General features: G+C 36.7%; 1 protein-coding gene across 1 annotated transcript in view; it reads right to left on the reverse strand.

Annotated features, from left to right (window-relative positions):
• The window catches only part of LOC149837069 (uncharacterized), a 126,473-nt gene that overhangs the window by 81,100 nt on the left and 27,579 nt on the right, over nucleotides 1-17,794 (reverse strand). Inside the window, exons 10-12 of the mRNA XM_090007960.1 lie at nucleotides 14,620-15,198; nucleotides 14,362-14,473; nucleotides 13,199-13,336 (exon numbers count right to left, since the gene is read on the reverse strand). Coding sequence (XP_089864086.1) covers nucleotides 13,199-13,336; nucleotides 14,362-14,473; nucleotides 14,620-15,198 — 829 coding nt within the window. The remainder of the gene's footprint in view (nucleotides 1-13,198; nucleotides 13,337-14,361; nucleotides 14,474-14,619; nucleotides 15,199-17,794) is intronic.

Genomic DNA, 17,794 nt, shown 5'->3' on the forward strand with positions numbered 1-17,794 from the left:
TTCAAAATAGTTTAGAAAACCAATTTACTTGAAAGAGGTTATAGAACCATATTTAATAACAATAAAAATTTATTCTTGAAAATCAGTAATATTAGAAAAGACAAAACTAATCCGCCTTTGATTTCTCCTTTTGCATACCCCCTAAGGGTATTTATAAGGAGGCTAAGGCGGCAAGAGGGGGAAGGTTGGTTGGTTTTTTGGGGGGTGGAGGGGGGAATGGTGAAATTACTGCTTCACCCCTGGCCTTTCTTATTTACATGTATTCTCCATTTACTTAAGATATTGCATGTAAATAAGCAAATGTCGTCTATTTGAATCCATTAAAAATATTTAAAATTCAAATTCCTCAAGAATAAAAAGTCAACTTCAGGGTTTCAGTACAAATTTCAAATTTTAGCGGTTGGGTCCAAAATTGTGTCTTTTGAAATCTTAAGTATTTCTTTGGTCTTATATTTTAAAAAAAATTATCTTTATATATTATTACTTTGTGTTAAAAGCTCGAGAGAAAATCTTTCATAAATTATTATTATTATTAAAAATATTTTTCCGTTATAGGCACATTTCACAACACTTGGACAGATAAGGAACTAAGCTATGTCACATGGGTGCCGGTGCGGGTGCGGGTGCGGGTGCGGGTGCGGGTGCGGGTGCGGCACTTTAAAAAAACTTGGGTGCGGGGGTGCAGGGGTGCGGGAGGGTATATATATAAAATTATATACATATTAACTAAGAATTTCTAAGAAAATGCAGGAAATTAGAAAGAAGTGCAAAAATAAATTGAAATAATAAGAAATTCAATAAAACTGAAAATAATATCATATCCAACTCTCCTTTTGATTTTGCCCCTCATCTTTATATAGATGAAAGATTACAATCATGATGATTCAAAATTCTGATAAACACCCAAATAAAAAAAGCATCCTAATTCTACGAAACTACTAAATGTAAATATGGATTTGTTACATGGATCTGATATCTATTAAATAAAACCTAAAACAATCCAAAATGTAAAATGGATCCAAAATGATCCAATAATCTAACCCAAATACCAAAAGACTAATAACACCAAATGGATGCAAATGGACCTAATAGACTCATATTGCAACCTGCTTGAGCTCTGCATCACTATTAGTGCACAGTGTGAGTCTTGAATATTGGTTCCAGGTCCAGGAAGACTCAGGTCGTTCGAAATGATTCAATATATTGTTGTAATTTTTTTTATGATGATGAAACCTCACCGAACCCAGGGTCACTTAGTGGGCCCGCCTCCCTGTGAGGTAAAACTCCAGGTTGAATACATGACAGTCTTACGTGCCCCGAACATGATAAAGAACCGACATCACCCATAAGCCAGTGGGATTCGATCCTGGGCCTTCAACTTGATACATGACCCTGCTGACCACATGGGTAACCACCACGATGATATTGCAATTTTGTTTACCGGTACTCACTTTTGGCACAATTCATTATTTTGGCCAAGCAAGAGAAATATGTTAGACCTGGTCTGGGGTAGATTTCAGATTTAGCATTGTATACCTCGCATATGAGTTTTTCTTTCTTCTTTTTTTCAACTATACCCAAAATTGAAGACACGGCGGAACTGGTCTCAGTCGGCAGAACCTATGGTCATTGTCTTAGTGGCGTAAAACTCTGAGAGCACCTTGCTTAACCCGGTGGCAGCTCGTAGGCGTCGGGGTCAGGAGATAGGTCGCAAACTCGCAGCGTCGAGGTCGGGAGACAGAGGAGAGGGCAAAAATGTTTTGCCCTAATCCTCCTGAGCCCATTTCATAGGGCTCTTTTTTTTTAAGTCCAAAATTTGGACATATATGACCCTTTGCTTGACCTTGGGGCAAGTGTAAACATCTTGCTGGGTTTCTTTTATGACGCCTTCGGGTTAAAGGAGATGAAACCTACACCTATAACCCTTTAATTAGTGGATAGATCAATCAAGGTCCCACGAGGAATTCTTGAAGATGTGTTGAAGGCAGAGGATTTCTACTTTCCTATCGATTTCATTATTCTGGATATGGAGGGAGTTGATCATGTTAGGCAAGCGCCCATCATCTTGGGACGGCCCTTCTTAGCTATAGCCAATGTGGGCATCAATTGTCACATAGGAGCAATGGACGTATCATTTGACAACAGGAAGATGAGGCTAAATATTTTAAATGTTGTTATGTGCCCTACAGGCGAGGATGCTTGCTTCCAGTGTCTTCCCTGATTGAAAAACACACACACACACACCTCTAACCTCTCTCTCTCTAGTCTCTCTCTCTCAACCGGCCCCCCTCCCCTCTCTTCTTTTTCTTCCCCTCTTTCTTCTTCCTTTCTCTTCCTCTTCCTCGCTGGTTTGGAGTCTCTTTTCTTGGATCGGAGGTGATGTGATACACGTTAAGTCACACGGACTCGGTTATAAGGTCGACGCACCCGCGTCGACACGCCCCGACATGGGTGTGACACAGGTGCAGCTTCGAACACGGGGCGAACACGGTCAACCAAGTGTCGGACTCGGTCAACGCACCGAGGCCGAGTCCATCCACATTTTGGACTCAATCAACTTTGACCAAGTCTATTTTTAGGGAAAAAGACGTATAAAAACTAAAAAAAATAAGCTTTATATATATATAACCGAGTCTTCTTATTGTTATATATATAGTCGTGTCCCCTAATGGGCACAACTTTGACCGAGTCTTATTATTGTTATATATATATATATAGTTGTATCCCCGTGTCCAAAATTTTTGAAATTGCCATGCACCCGTGTCGTACCTGTACCCGCACCTGTACCCATGTGACATAGGATACACGTTGATAGAGAGGGAAGTTCCCTCTGTTCTCCCCAATCCATCCGAGGCGAACCCGAGGTAAGCCTCTTCTCCCCCGTTTCTCTATACTTTTAGTTAATTTAGGTTGGTGCATATAGGTAGTTTTCTTTAACTTTTGCATATAGATTAATTTGGTTGTTTTAACAGTCATTTTTTTTTAAGAAAACACAAAAAAATTATATTTCTGATTTTCTGATTAGACCAGCCTGGTATCTGTCGAACACTCTGCAAATCAGATTGTGTCAGCCCTGATCTGATCTAGTCAGAACCGGCCAGTAGGCACGCTGATCAGGCCTGCCATTAGATCACGACCAGATCTGCGTCCAGTGAAAATCAGACCCTAACCAGGTCAGATCTGGGTCAATTAACGCTGTTGAGCCTAATCTGCAGCCAGCAGCAGAGCAGATTCGATCTGCATTTTTACAAGCCCAGGCCTGATCTGCTTGTCGAGCCAATTTGAGCAGTCTGTTCAGTCAGCATATCTGTCAACTGGACAGCACGCTTAGTCTGCATTTATTTTTTTTATATAGTCGGTCTGCCAGCAAAATGTTGATCAGATCTGATCAGCATCTAGCATTATCAACCCAGACCTGATCAGGTCTCCTGAACACCCTGAAAATCGAGCTAGCTTTGAATCCGACTAGATCAGCATATCAGGCCTGATCAAATTAACCGACCAGGTTGTGGCCGACCAGTCTGTTGCCACCTGAAGTCTGTTAAAATGTAATCTGTAATATATATATATATATATATATATATATATATATATATATATATATTATTTAATATTATTATATTTTCTTTTATTATTTTCTTTTATTATTTTCTTTTTTTATTTTTCTTTATTTTCTTTTTTAGCATCTAGTTCAATAGAACCTAGATATTTGATCCAGTCAAGTTCCTGTTGGAACTTGACTGTGCAAATAGCTGTTGGACTGTAGTCCAACAGCTATAATAAATGCAGTTGGACTACAGTCCAACAACTATAATAGTAAATGCTGTTGGACTGTAGTCCAACAGCTATATTAAGAGACGTTGGAATCCAACGTCACTTTTGGAGAGCTCAAAATGAGTCTGTTAATTCATATTCTGATGTAACATATAGCAGATCAATGGTTCCATGTAAGTATTCCTCTCTGACATAGTGACAGACCATCTCAATGTGTTTAGTGCGCTCATGGAATGTCCGGTTGCTTGCAATGTAGATCGCACTTTTGTTGTCACAACACATCTTTGAAGCTTGCGTTGCTTTAGCTCCCATATCCGCTAGCAATCGTCTGAGCCAAACAACCTCCATAGTGGTAGTTGCCATGACTCTGTATTCAGCTTCGGTGGAAGAAAGAGAGACTTTCTGCTGCTTCTTACATCTCCACGAAATTAAGTTTTCACCTAGGAACACACAAAAACCAGTAGTTGAGTGTCTATTATTGGGATCACCTCCCCAGTCAGCATCAGTATATGCAATTAAATTTAATGAAGATGAAGCAGACAAGAAGAGTCCTCGTGAAAGAGAGGATTTTAAGTATCTAATAATACGCAAAATCGCTCCCATGTGCACGGAGGTGGGAGCATGCTGAAACTGACTGACTGTATGAACCGCATGAGTTATATCTGGCCTAGTAATGGAAAGATAAGAAAGAGCTCCAACAAGCTGTCTATAAGGAGTAGGATCATCAAGAAGTTCTCCATCATCAATTTTCATTTTAACATTGACAACTTCTGGAGTGTCTACTTTCTTATCATCTATAATTCCAGACATGAAAACGATATCAAGAGCAAATTTAGATTGAGATATCAAATACCCCCGAGGGGAATAAGCAACTTCAATGCCTAAAAAATATCTTAATAAACCTAAGTCAGTCATTTCAAAGTGAGTTTTAAGAAGAGATTTGATATTTGCAACTCCCTGTTTGTCGCCTCCGGTGATGATCATATCGTCCACATAGAGAAGAAGATTAATGATGCTTGCATCAGATTTCTTAACAAACAAAGCAGTGTCAGTTAAACAAGGTTGAAAACCAATATCAAGCATAACATGACTAAATCGGTCATACCAGGCTTTTGGAGCCTGTTTAAGACCATAAAGAGCTTTTTCTATACGAAGAGTTTTACCCTTAGGGATACTAATACCAGGTGGGGCTTTCATGTATACTTCTTCAACGAGATTCCCATTCAGGAAAGCATTTTTGACATCTAATTGAAAGATAGGTCATGTTCTAATGGAGGCCAAGGCTATTAAAGTTCTAACAGTGGTCATACGGGCCATAGGAGCAAATGTTTCTTCATAATCGATGCCATACTCTTGGGCATATCCTTTTGCTACTAAACGGGGCTTATATCTTTCCAGGGTCCCATCACTTTTGGTTTTAACTTTGTATACCCACCTAAAACCTATAGGTTTCTTACCCGGAGGAATATCTTTTATCGTCCAAGTATTGGCCTTTTCTAGTGCATCCAATTCTATTTTCATGGCTTCTATCCATTCTATGTGATTTTTTGCTTGAGAATAGGATGATGGTTCAACATATGATTGTATTAATGTAATGGCGGCCCTATACGTGGGTGAAAAAGATTCATAAGACACAAATTTTTTTGGAGGTTTAGAGATTCTAGACGTTCTTCTAGGTGAGACTTCAGAGTATTTTTGTAATGCACATGGAAGATTTTGCTCTCTACGTCTTGAATATTGTAGACTAACATCCCTATGGATTTGCTCTTCATTATCATCATTTTCAACAGCAATAGGACTTTGATCATTGTCAAGGTCACATCCAACATCACATTCATTGGATTTTGAAATTGGATCAATTAAAAACGAGTATTCAGTGACATCCTTGGATTTTTCAAATTCAAAGAAGCTTTCTTTTTCCAAAAAAGATACATTTCTTGACACATATAATTTGTCATTTTGAAAATCAAAACACCTGTAGCCTTTTTTATTATCAGCATATCCTAAAAAGGCACATGGGATTGCACGAGGAGAGAGTTTGTCATTTCTGTTGGTGAAAACAAAACATTTGCATCCAAAGACTCTTAATCTAGAATAATCTGGAGTTAAGTTAACAAGCTTTTCTATTGGAGTTGTATTCTTTAATGAGGAAGATGGCATCCTATTAATGAGGTAGGTGGCAGTTAGGACCGCTTCAGCCCAAAAACTTTTTGGAACTTGATTTGCAATTAGCAATGTCCTAGTAGTTTCCATAATGTGCTGATGTTTGCGTTCGGCTAGGCCATTCTGTTGTGGAGTGTGTGGACATGATCTTTGATGTGTAATACCATGTAAATCGATATAGTCTTTGAATTCGTTGGACATAAATTCTCCCCCTGAATCAGTGCGAAAAATAGAAATATCATTTTGAAACTTATTTTTAACCATTTTATGAAATATTTGGAAGTTAGCAAAGACATCAGATTTTTGTTTAAGAAAATAAATCCAAGTATGTCTAGAAAAGTCATCAACAAAAATGACATAATATGTATAACCACCTTTGGAAATTACTGGTGTGGGGCCCCAAACATCCGAATGTATTAACTCAAGTGGTCGTGAGGAAACAAAAGTTCTACTAAGAAATGGTAACCTTTTCATTTTGCCAAGAATGCAGTCTTTACAAAAAAAAAAATCAGAATTACAAAATTTTTCCAAAGTTGGAAAATATTGAATTTTAGACATATGAGGATGGCCAAGCCTTTTGTGCCATAAATCCAATTCTAATTTCTGAATATTATAACAAAATGCATTCTTGGATAATTCCAAAAAGTCCATGTAATAAAGTTCTCCTTCTCTATGGCCTTCCCCAATCAGCTTCCCTGACTGGCGATCCTGTACCCAACAACCATGAGAAGAGAAGGAGATATTACATCCATAATCAGATATTTGCGAGACAGATAAGAGATTCAAATTAAGTTTAGGGATATATCTAACTTCTGGGATAAAAAATCTTTTGGATTTTTGAAGATTTTCAAAACATCCTAATCCTTTTACTTCGAGAGATGTGCCATCGGCTGTAAAAACCTTTGACACACTTGAGTTATTTTTAAGACATTCGGATAGACTATTAACATTTGGGGTCATATGAAAAGAAGCACCAGAATCTAAAAGCCAAGGAAAGTTACCTGGATCGGAGAAAGATGCAACTGCCGCTCCAGTTGAGGCTTCGGTTGAGGAGGATACCCCTTTGAGAAGAGGTTGAAGGATTTCCATTAGTTGAGCCATAGACACAGGTGCATCTTGATCTTTTGACTCAGATTCAACAGATGCAACTCTTTTTTCTTCTCTTCTTTTTAACTTTGGACATTGAGGCCTATAGTGCCCCGGTTCATGACAATGATGACAAATAACTTTTCTTTTATCAAAGTCGCCGTTTTGCCTTCCAAAATGAGGCGGCTTGTAAGTACGAGTATGATTCCCCGGTCTAGATACAGCTAAAACGGAGTCATCATCAACTTTTGGAGTACCTTTTCTAAGTCTATTTTCCTCCATAGTGAGCTCTTCTATAGTATCAACAATAGAAGGAATTTTTCCACGATGTAAAAGGGCCGATTTGGTGGATTCAAACTCCGGTCTTAGACCATTCATAAATTGATAGAAATGTTCCATATCGAGTTGCTTTTGGCGAAGCTCGATGTCTTCGGCACAATGCCATTTCGGCTCAAGAAGAGCCAACTCTTCCCAAAGTTCGGACAACTCATTATAATATTCTCGAATAGTTTTATCTTTTTGAGTCATTGTCCGAACTTTATCTTGTAAATTGCATACATGTGCAATATCTTTAAGGGAATACATGTTTTTGAGGTATTCCCAAGCCTTATCGGCATGCTCAAACTTAGCTAGACTAGAGCATTTTTTAATGTCTATGCTATTGATGAGCCCTGACATAATTTTTGCATGCCCTATCCTTCATTCTTTCCATTTCTTTTCATAAGTGGCTAACGCCTTACTCTTCTCTTCTTCCGTTAGAGGAACCTCTTTATCACCCTCTTTCTTGGTAAGAGATAGTTTAGGTTTCAAATCGGAACCATCCACTATACCCCATAAACCTTTTCCCCAAATGTGGTGCTTCATAATCGAAGCCCACATTACATAGTTAGTATCATTTAGCTTCATAGGAATGATGGTGACCTTATCATTGTCATCCTTCTTTTACAAGGGTAAGAGAGGAATAAATAGGAGGAGAGAGAGAGAAAAATAAAAAGAAAAGAAAAAGAGTAGACAAAAGAATAAGAGAGGATACAAAACCAAATTTTTTTTTAGCACAAGTTCGCCTTTATTCAAACAAATCTTCTTGAGCCAAGAACAAGGTGATGAAACACCTTTTGTAAATGTGGCACGGAAATCGAGGCGGAAGCACTTCAAGATCTAAGGATTTCGTAGCTCTGATACCATGTAATGAAATGGTGGTCTTCAACAAATGCACAAATAACTCACAAACAAGTGTCTATTGGAGACACTACAAGCATGACCCTTGAACGGGTATAAAAGGAAGAACACTTGAAAAATAAATAATACTTTATTCATGAACAAAATGCTTAAGAAGCATGGTTATTTACATTGAAGGGGTTCACCCCTATATATACAAAAAGTGGAGAGAGGAGAGCTCATTTTGAGCTCTCCAAAAGAGACGTTGGACTCCAACGTCTCTTAATATAGCTGTTGGACTACAGTCCAACAGCATTTATTATTATAGCTGTTGGACTACAGTCCAACAGCATTTATTATAGTTGTTGGACTACAGTCCAACAGCTATTTGCACAGTCAAGTTCCTGTTCCAACAGGAACTTGACTGGATCAAATATCTAGTTTCTATTGAACTAGATGCTAAAAAAATAAAATAATAAAAGAAAATAATAAAAGAAAATATAATAATATTAAATAATATATATATTACAGATTACATTTTAACAAAGACCAGAGTTGCCAGTTGAGGAAGCGGGAGCGGGAAGCGAGGCACTTTCAAAAATGTAGGAAGCGGGGGACTACTTAAAAGAAAATTAAGAACCGTCTCGGAAGCGACCTAGGAAGCGAACCGGAAGCGACCTAGGAAGCGAACCGAAAGCGAGCGGGAAGCGAAAAAAATGAAAAAAATGGGGAAGCGAGGGGGACATTTTTCTTTACTTGAACTTAAATCAAATAAAAAGGAATACTCATCTGCTTTCTTCCTCTTTTCAAAGTCAAAAAAGCTTTTTTTTCTAAGGTCATATTATGTAAGACATAATTTTTTATTTTTATGATAAAAACACCTTTAGCTTTTTTGGTTATCTGCAAAACCCAAGAAGGCACAAGGAATAGCACGAGAGGAGAGTTTATCATTTTTGTTAGTAAAAACAAAACATTTGCGCCCAAAAATTCTTAGTCTCGCATAATCAGGAGATACTTTAAAGAGCTTTTTAACTGGTGTTATATTTTGTAAAAAAGCAAAAAGGCATTCTATTGATGAGATACATAGCAGCTAACGCTGCTTTAGCCCAAAATTCTTTTGGCACTTGATTTGCAATTAGTAGAGTTCTGATTGTTTTCATAATATGTATGTGTTTTTGTTTAGCCAAACAATTTTGTTGTGGTGTATGAGGGCAAGATCTTTGATGTGTGATATCATGCAAATTTAGATAATCTTTAAATTCTTTTAATAAAAATTCCCCCCTGAAATATCCTTTTCAAACTTATTTTTGACCAAGTTGTGAAATATTTGAAAATGTGAGAAGACCTTATATTTATGTTAGAGAAAGTGGATCCAAGTATTCCTAGAAAAATCATCAACAAAAAATCACATAGTATGCATATCCACCTTTTGATATAGCTGATGTTGGCCCCCAAACATCTGAATATATTAGCTCAAACGGTCTAGAAGAAAAGAAAGTTTTTTCATGAAATGGTAATCTCTTCATTTTTCCAAGAATACAATCTTCACACTTAAAATTTTCAAAGTTATAAAATTGTTTCAAATTTGAAAAATGTTGAATTTTGGATACATTAGGATGACCAAGTCATTTGTGCCATATATCCAATTCTAATTTCTTAACATTATAACAAAAGGCATCCTCCGGTATTTCCAAAAAAGTCCATATAATAGACCTCCTTCTTTATGGCCTTCCCCAATCAACTTCCCTGACTGGCAATCTTGTACCCAACATCCATCAAAAGAGAAGAGAACATTGTATCCATGATGAGATATTTGTGAAACTGATAAGAAATTGAAATTTAATTTAGGAATATACCTAACTTTTAGAATTGTAAATTTTTTAAAGTTTTATAAAATCTTTTCAAAATTCCCTATTCCTTCTATTTTAACAGATGTACCATCTGCTATAAAAACATTTGACATGCTTGAGTTAGTATGACATTAAGATAAAATTTTACTATTATGGGGCCATATGAAAGGAAGCACCAAAATCAAGAAGCCAAAAGAGTTTTACCAATATCGAAGAAAGATTAAATTGTTGCTCCAATTGAGGCTTCATTTGAAGAAGATACCCCTTTGAGAAGTGGTTGGAGAATCTCTATAAGTTGTGACATTGATATGGGTGCATCATTAGTTTCTTGTGAAAAGTCAACAAAAGCCACCTTTTTTTCCTCTCTTCTAAACTTTAGACATTGACGCTTCCTGTGCCTGGGTTCGTGATAGTTATAACAAATAAAAATTTTTTGTCGTAATCATTGCCTCGTTTCTAATAAGAGTTGTTATCATGCTCATTTCCTTGTTTTCAATGAGGTGGCTTGTAGGGGTGCATTTAATTTTCCGGTCTAGAGACGGCCAAAACCAAGTCATCTTCATTTTTCAAAGAGTGCCCCTTTAACCTATTTCCTTCCATACTTAATTCTTCAATAGTACCAATAATAGAGGGTACTTTTTCTTCGTGAAGAAGAGCGAATTTGGTGCTTTCAAACTTTGGTCTCAAGCCATTTATAAATTGATAAAAATGTTTCGCATCAAGTTGCTTTTGTCGGAGCTCTATATCTTATGCGCAAAGCCACTTAGGCTCAAGAATAGATAATTCTTCCCAAAGTTCAGGCAATTTATTTTAGTATTCCCTAATACTTTTGTCATTTTGAGTCATTGTCCGAACTTTATTTTGAAGATTGCACACAAAAGCAATATCCTTAAGAGAATACATATTCTTAAGGTATTCTCAAGCTTTTTTTAGCATGCTCAAATTTTGCGAGACTAGAGCATTTTCTAATATCGATGTTATTGATTAACCAAGACATGATCTTGGCATGCCTCATTCTCCACTCTTTCCACTTTTTTCATAAGTGACTAGTGCCTTAGTCTTCTCACTATCCGCAAGAGGCACCTCCTTTTCATTCTCTACCTTTGTGAGGACTAGTTTGGCTTCGGATCAAAACTATCAATTAATCCCCACAATCTTTTTCCCCATATGTGGTGCTTCACTATTGAAGACCACATTACGAAATTAGTAATTATTGAGTTTCATGGGTACGATGGTGACTTTTTCATTGTCATCCATCCTTACAAAATAGAGAAAGAGAATAAAAAAAACCAAGACAATAGATGAGAAAGGAGAGAGTAATAGTATAAGCACACCACCCTATGTCACACGGACTCGGCTAAGGAGGTGCCGCACCCGAGTCGACACGCCCCGACACGGGTGCGGACTCGGTCAACGCCGAGTCGGACTCGGTCAACGAGTCCAGGCCGAGTCCGTCCACATTTTGGACTCGGTCAACTTTGACCGAGTCCAAAAATGTCCCTAAAACCAATTTTTTATTTAAAAATATATATATATAAAAAGAGGCACAGTGCTGCAGTCACAAACTGTGCACAGTCTGTGCAGTGTGCACAGTGCACAGTCTGTGACTGTGCACAGTCTGTGACTGTGTGACTGTGCACAGTTGCATAGTCACAGACTGTGACTTCTGTGCACAGTCACAGTGCTGTGGACTGTGCACAGTCACACAGACTGTGTTGTGGCATTTTAAAAATAAAATAAAATTATATATATATATATATATAATTATATATTTTTTTTTTTTGCCGAATCCCCGTGTCCAAAAATTTTAAAATTGTGCCGCACCCGTGTCGCACCCGCACCCATGTGACATAGACACCATTTGAATACACGAGCACTTGAATCACCAAGAAAAAAAAAATCTCCGACGAGCACAAAAAAAGAAGCAATACGCAATCCTCAAGAGTCAAGAGCGAACATTGCTCTGATACCATGTAAAGAAAACGGAAGCCACCAACAAGATCTGCCACAATGCTAAAGTGAACACGCCAAAAGTCACAAATGAGCTCATTCACAAAACAGACAAATGGGCTTACTCACAAAACCCACACAATGGGTAAGACAAAAAGCTAAAAATAAATATTATTTTATTGATAACCTTCATGCAAGAAGCATACATAATGTGAGGGCTTTGTCCCATATTTATACACAAAGGAGGAGGACTCCATAGAGAGTTGTTGGAGTCCCAACGGCTCAAAATAGAGTCGTTGGGACCCCAACGACTCATATGTTGTTGACTAGTTCAATTACAAAAAAAAATAAAAAGGAAACAATAAAGAAAGAGAAAAATATATTTATATAAATAAATATACATAATATATATATACAATTTTTAACAATAGTCACATGTATCATTCAAGGTAATTTCTTGTCGAGGTTTCTCTCAGAGATATAGATTGTCTCGGGAAAATCCAAAAGCTTTAAAAATTGAAAAATATAACTATTAATTAGAAAGATAGGAAAATAATAGGTTCTGTATAAATTTTCTTGCAAAAATATAAAGAAACAAATTTTAAAAGTTTTTAAAATACAAAAGAAACAAAAAATAGAAAAAACTTGAACAAACATATAAAAATTAGATTTTTTATATCACAAAAATATCATGATAATATTGCGACGATGATATAATTGTGATATTTTCATTTTAGCAATATATTTTGCTGAAATTCATGAGGATAATATCGCAATGTTTTCAAAATATCAGCAATATCGATGACTATGATATATGCAAATATAGATATGTGTGTATGAAGAAAGTATCAAAGCAAGCACAGTAGGAGCAAGAAAGAGAGCACAAGAAAAGGGTAAAGAGAAATTTCCTTCAATAATGAAAGAATTTGTTAAAACCCTTATCAAGCTCTCTTTCTAATTACACTATAAAAGTTGGACATAAAAGACTATGACTTTTGACTTGTACAATTGAATTCCAGCATTTACAGAAATACCCCTTATAAATAATGTAATATACAAGAAGTGCAGCAAGGACACCAGTAATACAATGTTTCATGTTTCTCAATATAGAGAATATAATCAATCAGTCATTTATCTGTTTATTGTGGGGAAAGACAACTTCAAGCATATGATAGTGAAATGACCTTAATTGCTAGAAGACATAATACAGGTCATACCATTTTGGAAGCGTGACACAACCCTAGAAATATTGCAGACATGGAAGCAGCACTTGAACAAAATAATTGCAAGCCGCCAGCCAGGCTTCGTGATTTTGAAAAATGTTCCAATATGATCCTATTAACTTGCCGCACATTCTGCAATTAAAATGACTATATAAATCAATATAATGATCTTGCCTAGTAAAAGAATAGTAACGGAAAATTAAAAAGGAAGTTCACTTCAGTTAAAAGTGCTTCAGTCTGTAAAATGCTGTGGAAAGTACTTAGTAAGCCTCAAAGAGCATGAGGCATACAACTCATGGATAAAATTATAATAACAAAATGAGAAAATAATACAATTTAATAACTTCAGTGCAAAGGAAAAAGACGGTCATATGATGGATTTCCCTGCAATATCCAATGTGGATCCCCTTGTCTACTCCCAACCGTATTTATTAAAATGTGTGCAAAATTGGATCACAACAGATTACACAAAGTTGATTGGGATTCCAACGAACTTTCCTCCCATAAGAAGGAAAACCCACCATGAAATGTTGCCACACAAATAATCTTCCTGTAATATTTTTTGAATTCAAAGAAAGCTGATTCTTGGTGGGAATATTTAGGGGGGGCACCATTTACAACATGGGGAAATCCCCATGAGGTCATGCAAACAAGGTGATGTTCTATAAAAAAACAGTTGGATGTTTCCCCAATTTGACAAATGAGGGGAATCCCATCAGATCTCAAAAAGCATAGATTTCTAGCAAGACTGAAGCAATATAAGTGAAAATTTCAAAAAGAAGAGGGAGAAAAGGGAAAAAACGTGCATCTTTTTGTTGTGCCCATTAGCACTTTATGGCACTAACAGCAGCACCTCAAAGGTTTCTTGAAGCACAAGGCAACACGACACATACACCTCAACACCAAGAGGCATGTGTGTCCTGCCCTACCACTACATTTCTAGGCACTAACAGCAGCACCTCATTGTAAGGCACCATTTTGCACCATAAGGCTTCATTTTAGCAACATCTTGTTGACCTTAGTTGATGAAAATGAGCTTTACGAAGATAATTTAGCTTCCGTAAAACAAAAAATTAGCAAGCCACTGTTTTTCAGTGAATGTTGAAATGCAACTGAGGAAATTCCAGATATAATTAAAAGCAGCCTGTCGTTCTTACATCATTGGGATCCATTAGTAAAAGGATCAAACTCTCTGCCATTCTTGGTTCCCATGTCCACTGCTTTTGAAGTTCACCTTGCTCTAGTTGGAGAATAAATTTGGTCGCACACCTGTATATCATCAATAACTTCCATTAAGAAAATCTTCAAATGAGACAACTCATAAAACACCTAAACGTTTCAACAGTTCTCAGCAGCAAAAAGAAGTCCCAACTTCAGTTCTATAGACGTAAGCAGAATATTGGAAAGGCTTAAACCTTTTGAGTATCCTCATCAGAATGTCCCATGATGAGGACACTTGTACTGAATTTCTGGACAGCTTTCCATCTCCACTATCATCACAGCCTTTTGGAATTTCCCATTCAAAGGAAGATGAGATGCTTCCAGCATATAATAATATCCAATCTTTTACTGAAAATGCCATATCATTACTGTTCCCAGCTTCCATGATAGAGAAACGAGATAAAGCCCAAAAAACAGCCTTACAAAATGAAATGGGCAGAGAAGAGGGATTCATTTCCACTAAAACATTGAACCATATCAAAGGAATGCACATCCACTGATTACATTCCCTAGAAGTTACTTTGCTTAACGTGCTAAATTCAGTCCAGCAACTGGCGTCCTTTTCTTCAATATCATGAGAAAAAGGATCATCATCTTCATCTTCATTGAACTCGGCAGAAACATTCACTTCATTACACATATGAATTTTTGATTTCCACGAAATCAAAGCAGCTGCATCAGAAACTATAATTGTATGGATAAGATCAAAAGCTGGCTGCCTCAGAGAACTGTGAAGTGCAGAATCCTTCAATGAACACAGCAGAGAAGGGCCCCTATCCAAAACAAAAATGGACAGAACAATCACATATCAAACTAATCTTTTGACTTCAAGCAGCCATGAGAACAACTATTTGCAAAGTGAGATAAAAAGAGGGGGAGCAGCACATCAATGTTTTCAATAGTACCAAAGATGTCCAGCCTTTGCAAGGCTGTTCTCCAGCTAACAAATGCCTACCCAAGGACCACAAACTTACCTCCATCACACATCTCAAGTTACATCCAAGTTCTCCAGCAAGATTGTAAAAAGTGTATTGGTCGGACCCAAAAAAAGATAGGTATCATATCATAAAAAATTGTAATTTTTAATTAAAAAAAACAAAAAATCCAAACAAATGGAAAAAAAATCATAACACATGAAACAATGATGAATTGCACACAAGATACAACCATAGAATCACATATCAAGCATTTATGATAAGACCGCATGAAAAATCAAATAATAAAGATAATGCATGCATATCTCACAAGAACAATGCAAAATATGAAATATCATGCAATTAAGAACATGTCACAAGACTAATAGTTGCATAATATATAAACAAAAATAAAGTAACCAAGTTTGTAAATACTTAAGTTTTACGTAACCAAGTTTTTCCAAAATATAAACAAAAGCAAATGTACATGATTTCAATCATCATCATCATTATCTTCCTCTTCTGCTTCTTCTCCTCCTTGTTCTTCATCCACATTCACATCCCCTTCAATATAAGTAGGCTCTTCATCATCTATCTCTTGTATTCCTTCTACGTTAATCCATTGAATGTCCTCTTCATTTAAAACACTTGGTTCTTCTTGAACTCATGCATCCAACACATTAAAATGTTTTAGACTGATAGGATCAAATTGCTCATTATGCCTCCTTGATGGTGTTTTGTCAATTTGCCCAAAAAGATGACATGAAAAAATTAAAATCAAACACATGAAAGTGACAAATAAACTTGATAATTTTATATACCTTTGTCTTAGCCGCAAGTCGTAACGAACGTAGACGAGGTCATTGATAACAAAATGAAATTGAGATAGACAAAATAAGTTACCTGGATGCATAGTGGAATGGTTCCGCACTGTTGCGGGTCTCCTCACATTATATTGCATTGTCATGCATCTTCATTTCTTCTTGAATTTTATCTTAGATGCAATGATCAGGGATCAACCTCTCGATGTAATTCAAAATTCTTTTATTCACTTTCTTGTCCAATTTAAATGTACGGGAATGTCTAAATGCAAGATTCAAATAATATGTTACAGTATGAAGAGGTTCATAAAGTTGCCCAATCCACCTATAATCAATGATGCACCATATAGGTTTACACAATTTTTCTTCCTATTCAAATTATCTCTAATAGCCCCTTTTACCCTATCCATGGCCTCATAAATATAACTCATAGTTGGTTTGTCTTCACCATCAACCAATTTAAGCACTTTTACCAAAGGTATGGTGATTCTCAACAACTTCATGCAAGAGTCCTAGAATTCACTTCTAAATACAATATCCATAATTTCTTTTGGATTTCTTTTTGTTGCATTGGGATATGCATTTCACTGAAACCCAACCGGAACCCCAACTCTCTCTCTCTCTCTCTCTCTCTCTCTCTCTCTCTCTCTCTCTCTCTCTCTCTCTCTCTCTCTCTCTCTCTCTCTCTCTCTCTTGCTATTTTTTTCTATTTTTCCCCTGTCTCTACCCTAACCAATGGGAGAATGAGAAGAACAAGGGGGGAGGAGAAGACGAACAAGCAACAAGAGAGAGTGGGTACCTCCTCATTCTTCTTCTTTGCATGGAGAGAGAGAGAGGCAATGGGTATGGGGTCCTCCCCCTCCTCCTCATTCTTCTTCTTCGCATCGAGAGAGAAAGAGATAGCAGTTGCAACTCCTCGTTCTTCTTCTTCACGTTAGATCGAGAGAGCAATGCTCCTCTGCTTTTTTGAAAAAAAATGAAAGGACAACCTGATATGATGCTCCCCCGCATTGCACTACTCCTCGTGGTCTTCCACAAAAGCACACGAATCTCTCAAAGAGTGTCTACTAGAGACACCTCAAACACAACCCATAAAAGGGTATAAACGGAAGAACACAAAAATAATGAATCTTTATTTATCACAAAACATGCTTAAGAAGCATTGAGATACAAAGGAAGGGTTCATCCCTATATATACAAATGGAGAGTGGATAGGGAAGAGCTCTTAAGGAGCTCTTCCTAAGAGTCGTTGGACCTAGTCCAACGGCTCTATTTATAACCATTGGACTAGGTCCAACGACTATATTGACCATCTAGTTCAAAGTGAACTAGAAAATAAATGAAGAAATAAAAAAAGAAAATAAGGGAAATAAAAAAAATAAAAAAATTTATATTATATTATTACTTCATTAATATATATTATATATCTATTACATGTTACATTTTAACACTCCCCCTCCAACTTACGATACAATGAGCGAAAGTTTGTCTAAGAGGAAGTGAAATCTGGGAGCAACGAGAGGCTTGCTGAAAAAGTCTGCTAATTGACACTCTGATATAACATATGGCAGATCAATGGTTCCATGTAGATATTTCTCTCTGACATAGTGACAGTCCTTTTCAATATGTATGGT

Source organism: Nuphar pumila, chromosome 5 (assembly GCF_984573655.1).
Source record: "Nuphar pumila chromosome 5, dmNupPumi1.hap1.1, whole genome shotgun sequence".
Classification (NCBI taxonomy): domain Eukaryota; kingdom Viridiplantae; phylum Streptophyta; class Magnoliopsida; order Nymphaeales; family Nymphaeaceae; genus Nuphar; species Nuphar pumila.